The sequence below is a fragment of the Calliphora vicina genome, chromosome 4 (genome assembly GCF_958450345.1).
Source record: "Calliphora vicina chromosome 4, idCalVici1.1, whole genome shotgun sequence".
Classification (NCBI taxonomy): Eukaryota; Metazoa; Arthropoda; class Insecta; order Diptera; family Calliphoridae; genus Calliphora; species Calliphora vicina.
This window is the reverse complement of record NC_088783.1, coordinates 9,707,070-9,729,021: the sequence shown is the minus strand read 5'-3', so window position 1 is coordinate 9,729,021 and position 21,952 is coordinate 9,707,070. Positions and strand designations below refer to the sequence as shown.

Sequence of the window (21,952 nt, the reverse complement as noted above, 5' to 3'; positions counted from 1 at the left end):
TTTTCGGATTGAGTTAAGCAGTAACCGCCAAAGTTCCATGATTGGCAAAGTAATCTGACATTTATCGTGTTGTTGGCATAGAAGGGCATCAATTGACACCTTTTAGGCACACTGTGACTGGTCACGAAACTAACCCAAACTAAACTGTACGAAATATCGTACAATTTTGTCCCCTTTGCACATGTCACAGGACTAAAATTTTAATTTTCAACTTTAAAACGACAACTCTATGAATTAAATTTTAATATTTTTTTTTATTTTTTCTTAATTTGTTTATTATTTTTACAACTTAGTGGGTTAAAAGCAAAATTAATTGTATATAATAAACAAACAAAAAACTGCTGTTAATAATAAGTACCGTTAATAAATTAAACAAAGCTTTACACGGGGAGACAAAATATTAAAATTTTAACTATATTTTGCACAAATTTCAAAACAAATATAAATAAAAATTCACTTTTAAATTAAACATCTAAGCAGAAATTGTTTATTGTTAAAAAATTATGTATAAAAAAATTTAATTATTATAACAATGTTTTTTTTTTGGGGGGGAGGGGGAAATCTTATTTCTGACTTAAAGTTTATTTACACAAGTTTAAAAATTAATAGCAGACAGAAGAAAATTAATTGAGGGTTAATAATAATTAAAAATTAATTAATAAACAAATAAGTGTTTTTTTATGTTTTTATAAAATTATTTATAATTTAAATACTCATTCATACATTCACAAAGATCATACATTCTTAAAAAAAAACAGGACTAAAAATATACATTAAAAAATCGTTAAAAATTATAAAACAAACACTCTCATGCTAACTCGTTCACTCTCTTTTTTTCACTCACACACTGTGGCAGATATAATTGCTTATAAATTAAGAAAAAATTCTTTAAATATTTGATTTTGATTTAGTATTTTTAGATTCTTGTTAAAATGATTTTCAGTAGTTTCATTTAGATTTTTTTTTATAAAATTAGTTTTTTTTGTTTAAATATTAGTTTAGTTTTTAGTTTAAATTGTATATAAATAGTTTAAAATTGTTTAGCACTTTTATGTTTCTTCTTATAATTCTCAACAGGTTTACTTAATCTATTAAATAATTTCATTATTTTTTTAGTTTTTGTTTTAACAATTTGAAAAATATTTTCTTGCTCTTCCATTTTATTAATAATAATTATTGTTTTATTATTTATTTTATAAGAAATCGTTCGTTTTTTTATGGCAAATTTATCGTTTCTTTTCCTTTTTTATTATTATGTTTCTATTTTTTTTTTTTGGTGACTAGGAGCCGTTAGTTTGTTAAAAAAAAACACAAAATTATTTTATAACAAGAACTTTCTTTCAGTGTAAACTGTAGCGGGGGGTTTTTAGTAAGAGTATAATTTGTTTAAAACTTTTTATAAAAGAGTTAAATTGTTGATTTTGGTTCTGTTGTAATCTCTCGTTTGCGTTCTTGTATTTCCAAAATGTTCTTTCTATTACTAGTGTTAAAAAGGCAATTTATTTTTACTAGAGAAACTCTTAGAGTTTTCTCTATAAGCTGAATATGAAAGCACTCTTTGCTGGCTCATCATTTACAGATGCTCATCGGCATGATAACCGTTACGTAAGGGTTGACGTTCCATTGAGTGATCGGTGGGACGATTACGATTGAAGAAACCACACTGAAAATAAAGAAAAACAATTTATTAATATTTGTGTTTATAAGGATATAAATCCTTCACCAATTTCTACAGTATTCATTTGTGACCCTCTAAAGTCTGGTTTAACATTATCCGATTTGTATCAAATATTCAGACATTATCTATTATAAATTGGCTTACCTTATAAAGCAGGAATATCAGCAGCAACAAAATCAAAGCACCAGCACACGCCGCCAACACAACCACCCACAATGGTACCACATCCGGCACTGGTGTGGGTTCCGGTATTGCCTTATAGAAAATCTCATGTGTTCGGATAATATCATCTTTGGGCTCACCAATATATGGCAGTTTCGTGACATGTGACACGGCCATCGTGGAAACATTCAGTGGAACACTGCCCGCTAATTTCTCCATAGTCTGGGCCACCATGCGAGTACGTATGGCAATCCAAACACCATCGTCTTTGCCTAAATTACGGGCCACACAACGTAGCGTTTCACATTTGGCAGCCTTGCAAGGTGAATTCATATCGATTTGTGTTGGTTCGGCGACTTCGGATTCTTCACGACGCACTCTTCTATGGGGTTGGGAAGACGAAGAGGAGTGAGATCTTGAGGCGCCTTGTTGTCCGCCCGCTGACGGGCCATTGTAGTCTTCGTCATAGTAATCTTCGTTTTCGAAGCCATAATAGGGTTTGTTGCCACCATAGTTGGAGGAAGAAACTTGATGGTAGTTGGCATTGGTTTGTGGTGTACCGCTGGAATAGGTTTGATGATAGTTGTAGCTGCCTGCTTGAGGCTGTCCGCTGTGGGTACGTAATTCCTGCTCGACATTGCCACGGTTCAGGTTACCCAAATCTAAGGTGCCAGCTTGGAAACCACGACCTCCGACGGCAGCCTTTTCAAAAGTTCCCTCGCCGGCTGCAAAATCATTGTAGGTAGCAGCACTGCCTACACGTTGGTTAGGTGATTGTTGCTGTTGTGGTCTGTAAGCTCCACCTGTCGAAGAAGATGACGAATATTGTGTTCTTTGGGGAGTTCCGGAATTAACATAAGTTCTTTGATATTGTGTAGAGCCCTGTGGACCAGCCATCTGTATGTGGCCTCTGGCATTGTGAGCACCCATTTCAGCTTGTTGCTGACCTTGGCCTTGTTGGAATTTTTGCTGTTGACCAGCACCGGCTACACCAGCTTGTTGATAATTAGCCGATGATTGCTGTGCATGGTGGAAGGTTCTGGGTACACTGTCAAGACTGGTAACATATTCGGTACTACTTTCCACCACATGAGGCTGACCATGTTCGTCATAGTACACAGAGCTATTTTTAGTTTGTACTACTACTGAAGGTCCACCACCGGTACTGGTGGAGTTCCAGGAATAAGCCCAACTGCCACCGGTACCACCTCCCTGCATATTGCCCTGAGCTGCAGCATTGGCACGTTGCGAGTGCACAAATGAAGCATCACCAGAGGCAGCCTGTTCATCTTCCTTCTCCAAACGTATCTTTTCTTCGTTACTCAACTGAGTGCCTCTGCCTATGGACACCACATTGGCACCACCCTGATTCTGACCATGTGACTTTTCAATATACACTCCACTACTATGACCACCTGAACTACTTGAACTAGAGCTGGCACTTTCATAAACACCATGGCTCCTAATGATAGCACCTCTTTCCTCTAAATAGGATTTGCGTACAAGATTTTGATCCAATTGCAAATTCAAAGCATTGACATTAACATGAGGATCACATTGGATATTGCCATGGGTTTCGGGTTGATTGGTCATATACATGAGGTAATCACCGGCGGCTGTCTGATAGGGATAATGTATAAATACTATGGCCTCATCGATAGTGGAAGGACCCTTGTTGAAGATATTATACAAATGCACTACTTGGGGACCCAAATCCTCTTCTTTGGTGGCATTTTCAATGGGCTGGTAATCGGAAGCCTTGTACAAAGCAAAGTCGGGCAATGAAGTACCATCAATAGCCAAATCAGTCTCCACCCAAATGCTAATACTTTTGCGTATAATATTGTCGAAATGAGATCCATGTTTCTCAATATTTGTAGAGTTGGCTTCCATAAAGAAATCATAACTAGGAGCCATGCCTACTTTGTGGGAAGGCAACATAATCACCTTAAAGTTGGCAACTTTCTTGGACTGCAAAGGATTGCCGATATCACATTTCAAAGTATAATTGTTGGCCTCCGAAGGAGCGGTACAGGTAATGGGAGTATCGGTTTTATCACCAATCTGTTGGATTTTCTTAAAGTCCAAATCCTTAGGCATGACCATGTAAAAAGCAGCCTCAAAAGCATCTTCGTTCATGTTGGAAATCAAAACCTCTATGGATAAAGGTTCGCGAGAGCCCAAAAGATATTTGTCAATGGTCCTGTAAAACAAAATAAAGAAATAATTAATTTGTTTAAGCTGGGAATGACAGGGAATACTCACTTAATTTCTAATCTAAGATCAGGTTCACAAATATTATCAGCACCACAGTTCTTTTGTATATTAATGGCATCCCTTTGAACAATTTCACGATTTTGATCTATAACCGGTTCCAAAGCATCACGTTTACGTCTCACCAACGGTGCTGGTCTCCGGCTAGAACGTAAATTGTAACGTGTCTCCACCTCCAATGGAGTCAGCTTATCCTGGACATTATCAATGAGATATACGGTCTCATTGCGACAGAAATTCTTGCCAGCAGCCAAAGTTATGGTAAGATTACGTATATTGCGGCCCTCATCCAACAGGAAGAACATGCGAGGATTTTTGGGTTTCTTGGCATCCAATACCCAGGAAACATCAAATTCCAAAACATTGGGCAAATACTCGCCCGTATAACTCCAACATGTGGTAATATCGGTACAAGCTACACGTTTGCCATCACGCACTGTCTGGCAATGTTTCTCCTCGATATTGATGAGTTTGGAGGGACTGGCAAACGAAGTCATGGCATTTACAGCAGCCACAGGGCGGGATTTGAAAATGAACACTTGATCAGAGGCATAAGCACCTACCGCCAAATCGGGATAAGTGTTACCGTCCATATCCAAACCACCAGACAATGCGAAACCAAAGGTACGAGGATAAGGAGCACCCTCCACAATATCTTCGGACTTGATGATCTGGGAAGGTTTTGCCAAAGGACCATTGGCAGAGCCATGGAAAATGTAGACAACACCACGACCAAAGGGACCATCATAGGGAGCACCAACGGCAAAATCACCATAACCATCACGATTAATATCACCCAAAGTGGTCAAGGACAAACCAAAACGTCCCTTGGTATTAAAGCCATCACGGATATGCTCAGTAGACCAACGGGTGGCCTGAAATGAAATAAATTATTATAATAGTTTTTAGTTAATGTTAATAGCAAAACACTTACATCATTTGTGCTGGACTGCAAGAGAATATAAACACGACCCACATCATATTTGCCCTCGGCATTGCCGGGCTCACTGTACATGGGAGCACCAATGATCAAATCATCCAACCCATCACCATCCACATCCGAAGTTGTCATGGCATAACCAAAGTATTCACCAATCTGGCGACCCGTTATATTAAATATATTCACCATATTCCATTTATTCACCACAATCTTGCCCAACAAACCAGCACCTCTGGGCATGCCAATGGCAATATCTTCTGAACGATCACCATTAAAGTCACCAGTGATCATAGAGTAACCTAAGTAGGAATCATCATCAGCCGAACTACTTTCGGCTGTGGAATACACTTGATTTTCGGGTCTGGTAACATCATACGAATAAGTTTGACCTGAATAAATAAAGAAAATGTTAATTTCAAAAAGTTCCATTTGAAAGTGATGGCAATAAATAAATTATTAAGTTTGCAGTTAGTTCTTTTTTTGTAAAATAAATGGGTGCCAAAACCAAAATTATCTAAAATGGATAAACAGCTACAATAATATGTAGTAATAATAACAAGAACTCGAACAAGACATTAACACTAACATGCACCATAAATATATCAAGACATTTATTTACCAGTTACATAGAGCTTACACCACACTTGTGATTTGCAGAGATAGAAATTTAGCCATGCCTTAATATTTAAAATGAAGTAATGTTGAAGGGAATGTTAGAGGTTTGAGTAAAATACAATACCTCTAATATTATATTCCCTCAATTAATAATAAATTATGTATAAATGTAAATGTTAAAAAATCCTTTAAGATTAGCAATAAAAATGGATAAATGAAAATGGTTTTATAAATATTTTTTAATTAAATGTGTGTCGTAATGTAGTTTACAAATCAAACCAGTGACGGAAGGTTTTTCTTTAATAAAAATAAAACAAAATGATCATGATGACAAAGATGATGGAGATGATCGTACCAAACCGATGATGTTTTTTTTTTGTTGTTTTAAATGTTCTGATTAAAATGCTAAAAATGCTTAATTATAGTAGAGAAAAGATAACACAAGTTAGGAAGCTAAAATTGAAGCTATCAGCCTCAGCAGCAGGCGTACGAATCGATTGATTTATGATCTTGACGTATTGATTGAACATAAATACAACTGAAAAGTCTTTAAACAAACGGGTCAGTATAATGCAACAAGTTTGATTTTCATGTTTAAGAAGTAAAAAAGCGTTTTTTTATATATAAAAACAAAAGAATAAATAATTTCAGATAAAATTTTAAAGAACACACCATAAAAAAGCATTAAACTTAGAGATACAAAACAGAGTAAAAGAAAATTAAACTTAATTTAACTAAAGCTTTTGTAGAATGTGTCAATAATAAAATTTGATTTGATTGAATTGATGGTAAATAAAGATTAAAATATACAATGTATTTTATTTGGTTGGTTTTTTAATCGGTTTAAGTAATATGCAGTAGTTGTTTTAATAATTTAGCGTTTTTGAGTTTTCAACAAGACCATATTTGGTTTTAAAAACGTTGTAGATTTCATTACCTCCGGTACCGAAAGGCTGATAAAATGGCGGCTTATAGGGGAATGTTGCATCTGGCGATACTGAGTAGGCTTGTCCTTTAGTTTGGTAATGGAGTTTTCAACATTATTTTAGAGTTTTTTTTTATTTTTTCAATTTAAATATTTAAAGGTGATCAACAACACATTACACACGACATTTGTTTGGAAATTAATTTCAATATTAAACAAATTGAGACAGTTATGCGTATTTTTTTTTTTTTTTTGTAGGATAGTGCAGTAGTAGTAGAGTATAAAACACGAGCAGAAAACAAGAAAGAAATATTGGAATTTTGATTAATATTTTGAGGACACATTTTTAAGCAATAAATAAAAAATAAATTATCTCTAAAAATTATAAATAATTTACATTAATAGATTAATATACATATAATAAAGATTAGCAAGTAAAAGGAAATTTGATGATGAATATTGGAACATAATTATTTCTGTAATTCATTGACAATTGTGAACTATTTTAATTTAATTTTTCAGGGTGCAAATAATCTATAAAAAAATTTAAATTAAATGTTCTATTGAATAATTACAACATTTATTCAATAGAATAAGATCTTCGTTGGAAAACACTGTTATACACAAAATTTTCTATAGAAAAATCTGTTATACAGAATATTTTTCATTGAAAAACAGTATTTAAAAAACTGTTATACAGAAAATTGTTATGCACAAGTTTTCTCTAGATAATTTTCTGTATAACAGTTTTTTAAATACTGTATTTCAATGAAAAATATTCTGTATAACAGATTTTTCTATAGAATACTGTTATACAGAAAATTTTCTATAGAAGTAACTGTTATAGAGAAATGTTTCTATAGATAAATCTATTATACAGAAAATTGTTTATAGAAAAAACTGTTATACAAAAAATTTTCAATAGTTTTTCTATAGAAAAACTCTTATACAGAAAATTTTCCATTGAAAAAGACTGTTATATAGACAATTTTCTAATAAAAAACTGTTATACAGAAAATTATCTATAGAAAAAAACTGTTATACGTAAAATTTTCTACAGAAGTAACTGTTATACAGATAATTTTTTATAGAAAAAACTATTATACACAAAATTTTCTATAGAAAAATAGGATATACTGAACATTTTCTATATAAAAACTGTTATACAAAAAATTGTCTATAGGAAAATATGTTAAACTGAATATTTTCTTTAGAAAAAACTGTTATACAAAAAATTTTCTATAGAAAAAACTGTTATACAGAAAATTATCTATAGAAAAAACTTTTACACGCAAAATTTTCTACAGAAATAACTGTTATACAGAAAATTTTTTATAGAAAAAACAATTATACACAAAATTTTCTATAGAAAAATAGGATATACAGAACATTTTCTATATAAAAACTGTTATGCAAAAAATTGTCTATAGGAAAATCTGTTAAACTGAAAATTTTCTTTAGAAAAAAAACTGTTATACAAAAAATTTTCTATAAAAAAACTATTACACATACAGAAAATTTTCTATAGAAAAAACTGTTATAGAGAAAATTTTCTATAAAAAATATTCTTATAGAGAAAATTTTTCATTGAAAAAGAAATTTTCTATAAAAAACTGTTATACAGAAAGTTTTTCATAGAACAAACTGTTATACCAAAAATTTTCTATAGAAAAAACAGTTATAAACAAACAACTTTTCTTGAAATCCAACCAGAGAATGGGTTTGCTTCTTTGATTTGCATGACTCTCTTCTTTTGAATATGGCGAAATTAAAAGAAATCGAAAGACAAACAAATTAACACGACATGAACGGATATGCTACGAACAGAAAATTATTTGAAAGTATCAAATGAATTGCGGGTATTTTTAAATAACAAATATATGTGTCAATTTTTTCATCCCCGATATGGAATGGTTCGTGCTATGTTTCACAGATATTTAGCTGTATTTTGAAAATCAGCGTTCTGTGAGAAATGTTTTTCATGTTTCTCGTTGCGTAGCTATCAACTCGCCACATATCACACCACTGGAATTTTTTCTTTGGGTTCCAAAGTCAAAATTCTTCAGCAATAAGCCATATACCGCATGTAGCACCTACATGCGTAGCGTAGTCGCGGCCAATATTTGAATTAAATTATTTTAAAAAAGTAAATGCAGAGATTTTTCTTTCATTTCATAATAAAGATTCAGACTTTAGGTTAAAATATTAAAAATTCTTTCAAATTTCCTTTTTTGAAATAATAACGTATAATTCTATATAACTTAAACATTAACATATAATAAATATAAATAAAAATTAAAAATAAATGGAAGTTAAAAATATTATTCGGACATATACTTTTAATTTGAAGTAAATTCTACATTATTCAGGCTGAATTTCATTTATTTGCAATAATTCAAAGAATGCAACAAGTAATTTAAAACCTTTGCAGATTGGCCCGTTATGGGTCGCTTCCGCAATCCTCAGCAGAACCTCATCTTATTGTTGAGTAAAAAGTGTTTAAATTACTTTTTCAATGTATTCCTTGAATTACTAGAATTAAATGAAATAGAATTTTTATTTTTTTAAGAATTGTCTATTTATGTTATTATATAAAGTGGTATGAAAAGGTTTTAAATCGTAAAAGGACATACAAATTTTGAATTTCATTTAAATACGTATCAGGTATTTTCTGCAGGCATTATATTTTAAAAACTTCCGTTTATTATACAACTTAAAAAAATATTTAATAAATACTTAAAGCAAACATTGAAAAGCGCAATCATAATGATATACATATGTACTAGAGTTTGCTTTTCCAATTATGTTGCACTAATTTACAGATAAAATAATAATTAAATAAATTAAAATCCTGTTTAAAAACTTAAAACAAAGGTAGGTCTTATTTTCTATATTACAGAGAAATCCTTAAAGTAGGCAACTAATATGAATATAATGGAAAAGTAGGCTATGTTTATGGCCTACAAGGGAGCCCTTAAAAATAGGCAACAGTAAATTATTTAACCCTTTATAAGGTTCTGTTTCTGCCCCTTAAAGTAGGCATTGTATTCATTTAGACTTTAAGCTTATATGTAAATGTAAAAGGTCACAATGATAAGACTTTTAATTAAATATTTGAAAATCCTAAATAATTTTAGTAATATCGACTTATTTCACTACATACTCAAACATGCATGTTCTAGCCAATTACTTGGAACAATTTTAAACTAGGAATTTAAAAGATAACAAATATTTTTTTTTTAAATTATTTTAGATTTAGCCGACAATTAAAGAACACACAAACACACAGAATTGTATTTTTATGACGAGAAAAACTTAAAGTCTACCAAAAAGGAACATGCAGCATTTTGTTGTTCTTACGAATAAACAAAAATATCCTTGACTCCAAAAGAATTAGCAACAAATAAGACAGATAAATATTGATTTAAATTAAATATTTTTTTAAATTTCAATATCAACCTGATACTAAAGGGGTTTTTAAATTTAATTTTGGTAAAACAAAAGCATTCCAATATTGAAAGACAACAACAGTAAGACAGGTAGGAATTCTAATAAAATCGTAAGAAAAAGTATAACAAATAGAAAAAAGAAAACACATTCGTATTAGATTATTTAATAAAAATTTACGTTACAATTAGAACACAATTATTTAGCCAAAGATTTTTACTAAATGATTTTTCTTTAAAGGGAAAATAAAATCTAAAGGAGTTTTGTTTTTTAATTCTGGAAAGGAGTGGTTGGGGTTTACTTGAGATATGATAGTAAAGTAATATTAAAAACAATAATACAACAATATTTATTTTTATCAAAATAAACTTTTAAAAAATACTACTGATTTTTATATAAAAAAAATATAAAAATAAATTTAAAAAAATAAACGTACAATATCTAAATAAATAAACTAAAAAAATACAAAAATAACAAAAGGAAAATAAACAGAAAAAAATTAAAATAAATACCTTGCCAATACCAGCTACCAGGAGCACCAACATATAAACGATCACCTTCCTGAAAATTTTCAAAAAAAAACGAATTTTAAATTTGCACCTTTAAGAATTTGAATACAATGATTTTTTCTTGCTTTTAAATAGAATTGTTTAAAAATAAATAACCAAAAAAACGTTAACAGCAACCCAAGTGTTAATAATGATTTTCTTACTTCATTTTTAGCCAGAAAAAGTTCCAGAAAATTTATGCAAAATATTAAAAATTCTTTACACGTTTAGAATCACTTTGATTTCTTTGTTTTTCATGTTGGTGGTTTCTATTTAAGTCTGCTTATTTTTATTTTTTTGGTTTCAGAACATGAAAAAAACTGTTATTTCGTAAAAAAACGTGTTGAGTTTTTTTGTTTGTTTTGGTGTCATTCTTTATTTGGAGTATTTGCTGGTTTGTGTTAATGGGAATTGTTTATTTTTTGGAAATTATTCAATATCTTTTTGGGAATATTTATGGTTTCCTTGTTAATATTGTATTTAGTTAATACTTACACCACTAGCAGCGGCACTGAAACCAGCCTGGCAATAACCCTGACGATGATAACCCCAGTTGTCTGAAATTTTAAGAAGAGAAAGATTTGGTTTTAATATAATGATTTTAGGAAGTAATTTCAGGGTTTTGTTTTTGTTACAATAACAAAAACCTTGTAAAATTTCCACTCAAAGTACGTACACGCTTGTTGGCACAAACAATTTTGTAAAAATGAGCGAATACACTTAATTGTGAATAAATTCGAAACGAATCCATCGATTTTTATGATCGATATCTCATTTTCTTCCCATTATATGTGGCTTTGCGATAAAGAACAATTTCTGTCATTTTAGATTTTTCATGATTTTTTTAAAACATTAAAAATTGTTATTTTCATATAAAAAATATTTTTTTTTCCTTCAATTTATTATTATAACTCCGAAACTACTGAGCCGATTGAAAGGCAATCTATATGTAAAAATTTGCACATAGCATGGGGAAAATGTTTTCAAAATTCAATCAATCGAAAGAAGAACATTAACTACTAAATTTTATGTGTATATCATAAAAATACTACAATTTTGTAAAAATAAGCAAATTCACTTAATTGTGAATAAACTCGAAAAGAATTAATCGATTTTTATGATCGTTATCTCATTTTGTTCCTATTACATGTGGCTTTGCGATAAAGCAATAAATCTAAACAACTTCTGCAGTTTTCGATTTTTCATAATTTTTTTAAAACAAAAAAAATTGTTATTTTCATGTAAAAAATATATTTTTTTCTTCAATTTGTTATTATAACTCCGAAACTACTGAGCCGATTGAAATGCAACATATTAACGGATTAAACGGTTATGTAAATTACAGTTTTTCTAAGTTTATTTTAATAATATCGGCCTAACCGTTTTTGAGTAATCATTAATTATGTGGAGAATAGTCTAAAAAAAATTCACAATATTATTTAAAAATTAAAATTTAAATTTGAATCATATTTATACTACTAGAACCACAATATATCAAAATCGTGTAGTGGTTTAAAAAACCTCTAAAATTTTTTCGATTTTGTTGCCTTGAGCAATATAATCGAATCATTCCATCGGCAACAAATCAAAATGAATATATACTGTAATGAAATAATACTGCAAATACAGACATTTCTGGAGCTTAGCTATCAGACGATTCGTGTATTTCGCAATACCTTTTACGAAGTACGAAATCTATGTAACTCCCGTTCTGTGTCTGAGTTTACAGATGAAGAGGATTATTTTATTGAGATCCAAGTGAATAATTGCTCATTTAAGTTCCTTCAATTATTATAAATTAAATGGCAGCTGTTTTATTTCTAAGCAATTTGTTTCATTAGATAAAATCTTAAATAAAAGTTTTTTTAAATGAAAAAATTATTCAAATTTAATTTGTTATAATTGCTGCAATAAACGATCAATGACATTTTTATTTAAATTCCTCAATTAACAAATAATTACCTACATAAATTTAAAAATTCACAGACCACTATTTATTAATTTGAAATACCTTTGAAAATATTATCTGTAGTTTTACCCTGGCTCTGACTCTATCAACTCTAAACCCTCATAATTGTTTGCCTTTTTTCCACATCAATAAATTTCACTTTAAAATACTTATACTTTAGTTTTCTTCAAATTTAAATAAATAAAATATGTTCAAATTCATTGCTTTATTATTATTTACAAGTGTCCAACAGATGTCAAAAACTCTTTTTTCCTTTTTTATTGAATTTTATTTCCCTAGAAACACACCCGCACGTCACTTCATAAAATGAAAAGAACATGAAAAAACTCCCTCGAAAATATACATTGGTGATCGTGGCTATTTTTAGTTTTATTTTCTTTTATTTTTATCATTTCGAAAATTTTCCAAACGGTGGCAATACAATATTTTTATATTGAAATTGAAAATAAACATATGCAATTGAATGTTTTTCATCATGTTCCAATTTTTGGTTTTTAAGTGAACACCTCATAAAATTCTTATTTTAGTTTTTTTGTTTTTATAGAGTATGAATTTAAAAATAAACAATTAATATGTATAAAATATTGAAATGAAAATTTTAAGGATTCTTTTGGGGGGAATTGCACAAAATACGAAATTAAAGTATTTGTTACAATTTGAAATTTAATATACCTGGGAGTTTTCAATTAAATGAAATTTGAGATGGAAAGGAATTGTTTTTATGAGGACATTTAAAGTTTTTTTTTAGAGAGAAACCACAGTATTAGAATAGTTGGCAAAACAATATCAGAGCCAAGCATTTGGCAAATGTTGCTGATACAGACGAACTTATTATTTAGATTTTACTGAAATTTTTCAAAACAATTACTCTGTTTTGATATTAAAGAAATTTCCTAACTTAAAACAAAATTATTAAAACAACTTTCCCATGTGTAGCTGGAATACAGTGGGTAATAACTAGGCATTACCTAAGAATACTAAAAATAATGGCTATCCTAAAGAAACTCAGCAGCTCCTTATGGGTTAATTTAACTAAATCTCAGCTGAATTTTTTCTGCTAACTACTAATAAAGACTCTCACAACTATTTAAACGTTTCGTTTAAAAATTGTATTGGGAAGCAAAAGATATTGAGAAACCTCTCTTAAGCATTCCAACATTTCCAAGAGCAATAAATACCAACTTAACGCATTAAATATTTCAAATCGTATAAGAAAAAAAAAAATATGAAGTACTTGTATAAATTTAACTTGAAATTGTTTGGCGGTTTGAATGTCATATTATGGACAGTCAGTCAGTCGGTCCCTACGTCCATTATTATTTGATGAAATACATACAGATTTTTGTTTGTTCCCTTTTGAAAAACATACAATAAAAGCCAGCAAAAAAGTGTAAGGTAATGTAACAACAACTAATTGAAATTCTATACGGGGGCGATTTTATTATGAGAAATTACTAGCTTCTTAAATGTTTTCATTTTCTGTAGTTTTTTTCTCTGGCTTTTTTGCGAAAAAAAAAATACAGCACAAGGAAACAGAATCAAAAACACACCACAAACTGTTTAAGTGCATAATTTACACCAGTGGCCGGCATTTATAGTCATCAGGGGCAGAACACATCGTGTATTTAGATAAGCATAATACGAATGTAAAACTCATCAAAATTAGCAAAAGGGAAACAGAAAATTATGTTTATGCAATATCACAATATCTGTTATATTCTGTTTGTGCCGACAACTGATTTACACGATAGTCGAGTAGGGAGCACAACTGAACAGAACACTAAATGTTGAACCACTATATTGTTTTTTAACTTCAAAGAGAAATCAACAAAGAGGTGGTAAGTGGGGGATGATACCTCAGGGTCCATTTAACTTGAACCTTTATCCTGTTATTTGAAATTTAGTTTTTATTCGAACAATCGGAATAATTCGGAACACCAAAAAGTTTCTCTTTAATAACAAAACATTTTGCTTCGAAAATATTGAATTTGGTGCCAACAAATCGTTATATACGGGAAGTTTTGCTTTACTTCTTTAATTTAAAAACAAAAGTGCTGCTGAAGCACACCGATTGCTTACCGCAGCTTATGCTGAATGTGTTTCATTGGTTTCAACGTGCGAGAGATGGTTTGTGGTGATTTTGACACGGAAGAAAAAGGTCGCCCAGGCAGCCAAACATTTTTGAAGATCAAGAGTTTTCAAAATCATTGGGAGCTACTCAATCAGCAATTTCCAAACGTTTGCAAGCAGATGGATTCATCCAAAAATTAGGGAAATTGGTTACCATACGAATTGAAGTTAAGAGACCTTGAAAAACGATTTTGTGCGCTAAAAAAGAAAATCATTTTTGCACCGACCATTATTTGAGATGAAAAATTTATCCATTACAATATTTCTCTGTATTTGCTGGGAGCAAAAGAGTTCTATCTATTACGAGCTTCTGAAATCAAGACCATCACAATGAACCTGTACCGAAAGCAACTGATTCGTTTGAAGCGAATATTGGCCAAAAAATGCACATAATTTGTGGCCAGACATGAAACCGTAATATTTCATCACAACAACGCTCGGCCACATGTTGCAATACATATTAAACAGTAATTAGAATGAAGTGGTTGGGAGTATTGCCTCTTCCATTTTATAAGGTAATTCACTGTATTTGGTGAGAGCAAAAGGATCCTATATATTATCAGCTGCTGAAGTCTGGTCAGACTATCACATCGAACCTGTGTCGAACGCAACTGATTCGTTTGAAGCGAGAATTGGCCGAAAAATGCCCAAATTGACAAAGTTAGACCACATGTTACAATACCTGTTAAAAACTATTTAGAATGAAGTGTTTGGGAAGTTTTGACCTTGTCCCGCCCTACTACTATTTGTTTCGATCGATGCAGAACGCTCTCTCTGGGATACTGTTCACTTTGGAAAAGAGAATCCGATATTGGCTTCATTCGTTCTTGATCTCAAAAGGTGAGCAGTTCTATTGCCTCGGAATCCATATGTTTATACTTCTATACTTCGCAATAGATTTAACGAAGCCTGATCGTCTCCCAACTCAAGTTTTATGTTCAAACTCTTTAATTTTCTCAATTCCCAAAAAAATTAAAAAACATTTCCAAAATTTTTGGATGAATTTGCCAAAGGATTTAGTATAAAAATATTTGAATTTGGATGAAACTCAAAAATTGTTCAAGTCTGTCTGAGGTGTACTACTTTGAAGCCCCAAAGTCGATATAAAAAGGTGGTAATAAATCTGCATCTTCAAAACTACTGGTCCGATTTCAAAATTTTGTACAAACAAATCATAGAGGAGGAGATAAGCTTCCAGAAAATTAAATTTGTAACCACTCTGGTGTGCAAAACATTTTAGAGCTCGTAACTTGTACAAATATGGACAAATTTCAATGAAGTTTACTTTTTATTTGAGCATTATAGACAATCCTGTTCAGTTCTCTAAGTTTCAATTCTTCCTTTTGCAATCGGGCCAATAGTTTAGAAGATGCAGACTTATTACCACCTTTTTTAGATTGAAGAGTCTTTGAGTTGCGTTTTCAAAACTTAATCTTCTTCTGTTTTGTCAATACCGGTTAGAAATGGCGGATTTTTATTCTGTCCCTAACTTTAACCATATTTTGAAAGAAATGTATTTATTATTTTTTTATTTCCTTAAAAACATGTGAGAAGTCTACAATATTATATCTAATAAGTCAGAAAATAATGTTTTAAACTATTTAAAATAAATTAATTTCTTCTAAAATTCATGATGTAGGATTAAACTAAGTTTAAATCAAATTACTCTTTCACTCTCTCCTTTTATTATATGGATAACTACGATTATTCGAAATTACGTTTAAGTAAACAAAAATTAAACTAGGTTTAAGTTAAAATTTACTTCAATTTCAAACTTCTTCTAACATCTGTGCCTATTTCTTGTAGCAAACTTCCCTTTTGAAACATATATTTTTTTAACATGCTGCTGGTTTGTCAAGCAATTCAAAGCAACATCAATTCAAGCATGTTGCATGTTGGTTGTACTTGTTTCTTGCGGTTTAGCTACAAATACTGGTACAATACAAAATAAACAGTGAAAACCTTTATATATATTTTTTTTTATAAACAATTCTAAGTCTGAATTTGGTATGACATATTTGTTGTTTTTTTTCACTCTTCTCTTTTATTCTGTCCATTTGAGGTTTTAGTTGTTGTATAATTTTGTATACATTAGTGCGGTTTACTTGACTGGGCAAATGTTTAAATTGAAACACTTCAGAGACAAATTGTTATCGTTTAATTTGATCTGGCGCACGATCATTGTAAAAAATAGTAGTGTAAAGGAGAGAGACATTTGTACGAGTTGAGTTGAGTTGTGTGTGCTTCTGCTTCTGTTGTAGATTTCTGTATAAATATTTGTAAGGACTTCTGAAAAGTTTTTAACCCTTGACAATACGTCGCGTCGTATATATTTTATAAGAACAGTTTTGTACTTCCCTAAACACAATGCAACACTTTTTTGTTGTTTGTTTGTTTTCTTTTTTTTGTGCTTTGTGTCTTTAGAGGAACATTCAGCATTTTTGTTTTGCAAATGTTTTAATTCCTTAGAGAACAATTATCCTTTTATGGTCACAAGTGGAGGCACGCATATGGAATGATTAACAAATTGCTATTCAATCAGGAATTTATTTGTTTAAAATAACTTCTCTACAAAGAAAATGTTTTAAATGTTAAACGTCTTCGATGGTGTAGACAACGTAGACGACGACAACAACAACGTTGGTAAGGAAAAAAAATGTGAAACATGAAACAAATTGCTGTGTGTCTTAATAGAATTTTCATGTCCTTTCGTATAGCAGTGCTTCTTAAACTTTTCTTTGAAACTTGGGCTCCAATATTTATCATGACAAAAAATGTTAAATGAAATGTTCTGTAGAACTTAAGTTTCATTAATCTAAAATTCTAAAAAATATAGGTTTTTGTACTAGTAAATGCCCTAAATGAAATGTTCTATAGTACTTTTACAATTCAAAAAAGAACTATAATATATTTGATTAATTAAAAAAATAACTAATTTACGTTTAGTACTTTTGTTAAATCTACTACTTATTTTTAAAATTGTAGTTTTTGGGCATAGTAACAAATAACGGAAAAAAGTTTTCATCAGGAATTTTTCAATTCCAAAAAAGTACTATTTAACTTTTGGTACTTTTTCAAAAATCTATTACACTTTTAAAAAATAGTTGTTTTTCACTAGTCTTTAAAAAAATTTTGTATAGTACTTTTGTAAATCAAAAAAGTTCTATTTTCTTTAATTACATTTTATAAAATTTACTACTCTTTTACTATTAGCTCTTTAATAGTAGCAATATATCCTAAAGAAATGCTTCGATTAAATTTTAAAATGAAAACTACTTTTTTGCATTTAATCTGATTGAAAAATCTACTACTCTTTTTTGAAATGGCAATTTTTTAATATGAAACTTTGCAATTCAAAAAAGTACTGTTTTAAAAATCTACTACTCTTTTGGAAAATAGTAGTTTCTTGACACTCTAATCAAAAATCTAAAAAAAAAATTCTCTTTTGGATTATTTACAATTGAAAAAAAGTACAATTTTATGTTATTCATTTTTTGAAAAATCCACTACTGTTTTTCGAAATAGTGATTTTGACATAGTATTAAATTCTTAAAGAAATGTGTAATTTGCAATTCAGAAAAGTTCAATATTATTTTACGTTTTGAACTTTTCTTGAAATATTATTAAAAAGCCATATGGAAAATTGTCTATATTACTTTCACGATTCATAAAAGTACTATTTTACGTTTAGTACTTTTTGTGAAATCTACTACAATTTTACAAAGTAAAAGTTTTTTGACAAAGTAATAAGAAATCATTAAGGATATTTTCTCCAGTACTTAAGCGATTCAAAAAAATACTGTTTTAGTTTTACTACTTTTTTAAAATCAACTACATTTTAACACATACTTTAGTGGCTAAAAAAGTACTATTTTAAGTTTAGTACTTTATGAAAAAATTAACTACAATTTTACATAATAGTAGTTTTTGACATAGAAGTAATAAGCCCTAAAGAAATTTACTCTATTATTCAAAAAAGTAATGTTTTACGTTGAGTACTTTTTTAGAAAATCAACTACTATTTTTAAATATGGCAGTTTTTGGCATAGACATTTAAAAGTACTAAAGATTAGATTCGAAATTAATATAGAATATATAGTATTTTTGCAATTCAAAAAAAGTTTAATATTATTATACTTCTGGAACCTTTTCAAAATCTACTACACAAAAATAGTATTTTTTGACATAGTAAAAATGTGTCTTAAAGAAAATTTTCTGTAGTTTTTTGTAATTCCAAAAAGTACTATGTATTTTCTTTTAGTAATTTTTTTTATAAAATTGTAATTTTTTGACTTATTAATAATTGCCTTGAAAAAAATTTATTTATTGTATGTTATTTCTGCAATTTAAAAAAAGTACTTTTTCATGTTTACTACTTTTGGAAATATTTACTACACTTTTTACAAATTAGTAGCATTTTGATAAAATATATATTAATAAATTTTGCAATTTAGAAAAGTACTTTTTGAATACTTTTTGAAAAATATACTACTTTTTTAAAATGGTAATTTGTTCACATTGTATTGAAAAAGCTGAAAGAAATTATTCATTAAGAATATTGAAATTATAAAAGTACTATTAAAAAGAGTTTTTTTGACACGAAAATTGTCTCTGGAACTTTGCAATTAAAAAAATATAGTATTTTACATTAAGTACTTTTTTTTATAAAATTCACTGCTTTTTTAAAAATTTTCTTTGGAATTTTTTCAATTCAAAAAAGTAGTATTTTACATTAAGTACTTTTTTTTACAAAATTCACTACTATTTTAAAATAGTAGTTTTGTGATACAACATTAAATAGCCATAAATGAAATGTTCTGTACAACTTTGGTAAATTCAAAAAAGTACTATTTTTCTATAGTACATTTTCAAAAATCTACTACACTTTTTCCAAACCATATTTTTTTAATGTTCCTATTTAGTTTGTTTTTTTTAACTTACTTTATTTATAAATCATATACATATTTCAACAAAAAAATCTATCTTTATTATAAGAAAATATAGTTTAAGTGACAGGCGTCACTGTCATTTTAAATTCGTTGGAAATGTGTCAAAATATGATGGTTACTTTTTGACAATATCGATTTTTTAAACTCAGTTTTGTTTTTTGTTCAAAACATATTTATAGTTAATTTAAATAAATATACTTAGTTTTTATTTATGTAGATTTACATAGAAAATATTTTACTTACTTGTACGACATGGTGAGACCTCATTGAAATGCGTAAAGTTTCTTGTGGTAAAACACGTACCAATGGGATCCCAGCGTAAATTCTTTTTCGGTGTTATTGTATGGAAAACATAACGTGGAGCACATGCCTGCAAAGAAATCACAACAAAACAACAACATTTAAACAAATTTATTTCAAACATAAATAAATAAAATCACAATTGAGAAAAAGACAGACCAACAAAAAAAAATGGGGAAGAAGACAAAAACTTCAAAACCATGTTAATAAAAGTCCACAACAATAAAATGTTTTTTTTTTTTTTTTGGGAATACAAAAACAATAAATAAAATATTTTTGATATTAAAAAAAACTATATATGATCACATCAATTGAAATCATGGAAAATAAAAAAAAAAATAAGATACGACTGAAATAAAAATGATTCATGCAATGAATTGGTTGTGTTACGTGGTGGATATGGATGTTAAGGAAAATTGAATAGATAGATGGACGGATGGATGGTTGGTTAAACATACAAGTATGTTTATTGAATATTGCGTACGTATGTAGGTAACTCATGGACTCTCCAAAATAAAATAAAAATAAAATACAATATACAAACAGACATCATGTACACTTATATGATGAAGGCAACCTGTCAACCAAATATGGTCACTTTAAGGCCGGGCCAGGCATTTAGTTGTCCGTCAGCAGTAGATAAAACAGCGTTGAAATCTTAACAAAAAGACTTAATATTTTTTTTTGCTTCTTCTTTTATTTAAACTCAACATCATGCACTTGTACTGTTTCAGCTAAATCCTTCAATGCTGATCCCTCTACTTTTTCAGGTGAATGTTGTTTGGATCATAAAACAATTACTTTTACAAATTTATACAATACCACAAAAAATCTTTTATCTTATTTTATTTTGTTTTTTTTTGGTACTGCTTTTAAATATTTAAAGATTCCTTAGAACAATGGTGGATATATGTATATGACTGTTGTTTGGTTTATTTTGAATTTCAAATTTATTTATAATACAACGAAAAACAAACTTCTTAACTTTCAAAGTAAATAACTTATTCGTCTTTTAACTTAGATTTTAAAGTGTTTGTAATAATAGGGTTTGCCAAAAACAAAGAAACTATTCAATATCCTTCGGTTTTTCAAAAAAAGTTCTGAAATCTACTACTCTTTTACAAAATAGTAGTTTTTTGTACATGGTAATAAAAAAATCTTATATTCACTCAAGCTTTGGCAATTAAAAAACTACTATTTTCCGTTTAAAAGTTTTTTTTTAAAATTTACTACTCTTTTCAAAGTAGTGGTCTTTGAAAGTCCCTATGAAAAATTTCCTCCAGTCCTAATGCCATTCAAAGAAGTACTATTTTACAGAACGATTTGGTGAATGAGACAAAACACCAATAAACAGTGAATTTATCTTTTTTTATGTTCCCCACGTTTAGTAATCTTTTAAAAAAATTGGTTTCTGACAAAGTACTAAAAAGCCTTATGGTTAGTGTTTTTTAGTACTTTTACGGTTCAAAAAAATACTATTTAGCATTTAGTACTTTTTGAAAAATCTACTAGACTCCAAGGACAATTTTCCCTAGTATGTATGTAATTCAAAAAAGTACTATTTTACGTTGAGTACATTTTTGAAAAACTACTACTATTTTTAAAATAGTAGTTTTTGTCAAGGAAAATAGTTTTTTGTACTTTTGCGCTTGAAAAAAAAATACTATTTTAAGTTTAGTAAAACGACTACACTTTTACAAAATATTATTTTTTGGACTTAATAGTAAAATGCCTTAAAAATTTTTCTCAATGAATTTTGCAATTCCAAAAAGTACTATTTTACGTTTTGTACTCTTTGTAAAATCTACTACACTTTTATAGAATAGTAGTTATAAGACATAGTAGTAATATTCTGTAATAAAAAATGTTCTTTAGAATTTTTGCAATTCAAATAGTTTTATTTTAGTTTAGTACTTTTTGAAGAATCTACTACACTTTTATAGAATAGTAGTTTTTGTCATAGTAGTAATATGCTGTAATAAAAAATGTTCTTTAGAACTTCAAACAGTTTTATT

The 21,952-nt window shown here is 29.2% G+C and overlaps 1 protein-coding gene across 2 annotated transcripts in view; it reads right to left on the bottom strand.

Annotated features, from left to right (window-relative positions):
* Nucleotides 1-555: 555 nt before the first annotated feature.
* Nucleotides 556-21,952, bottom strand: part of if (inflated) — a 92,497-nt gene continuing 71,100 nt past the window's right edge. The window contains exons 5-12 of one of the 2 annotated variants that reach the window (XM_065510416.1): nt 19,881-20,007; nt 11,085-11,146; nt 10,554-10,602; nt 6,607-6,681; nt 5,049-5,443; nt 4,106-4,989; nt 1,823-4,043; nt 556-1,663 (exon numbers count right to left, since the gene is read on the bottom strand). In XM_065510416.1, coding sequence (XP_065366488.1) covers nt 1,574-1,663; nt 1,823-4,043; nt 4,106-4,989; nt 5,049-5,443; nt 6,607-6,681; nt 10,554-10,602; nt 11,085-11,146; nt 19,881-20,007 — 3,903 coding nt within the window. In that variant the 3' untranslated portion in view covers nt 556-1,573. The remainder of the gene's footprint in view (nt 1,664-1,822; nt 4,044-4,105; nt 4,990-5,048; nt 5,444-6,606; nt 6,682-10,553; nt 10,603-11,084; nt 11,147-19,880; nt 20,008-21,952) is intronic. The other variant, XM_065510417.1, reaches the window with a different exon arrangement.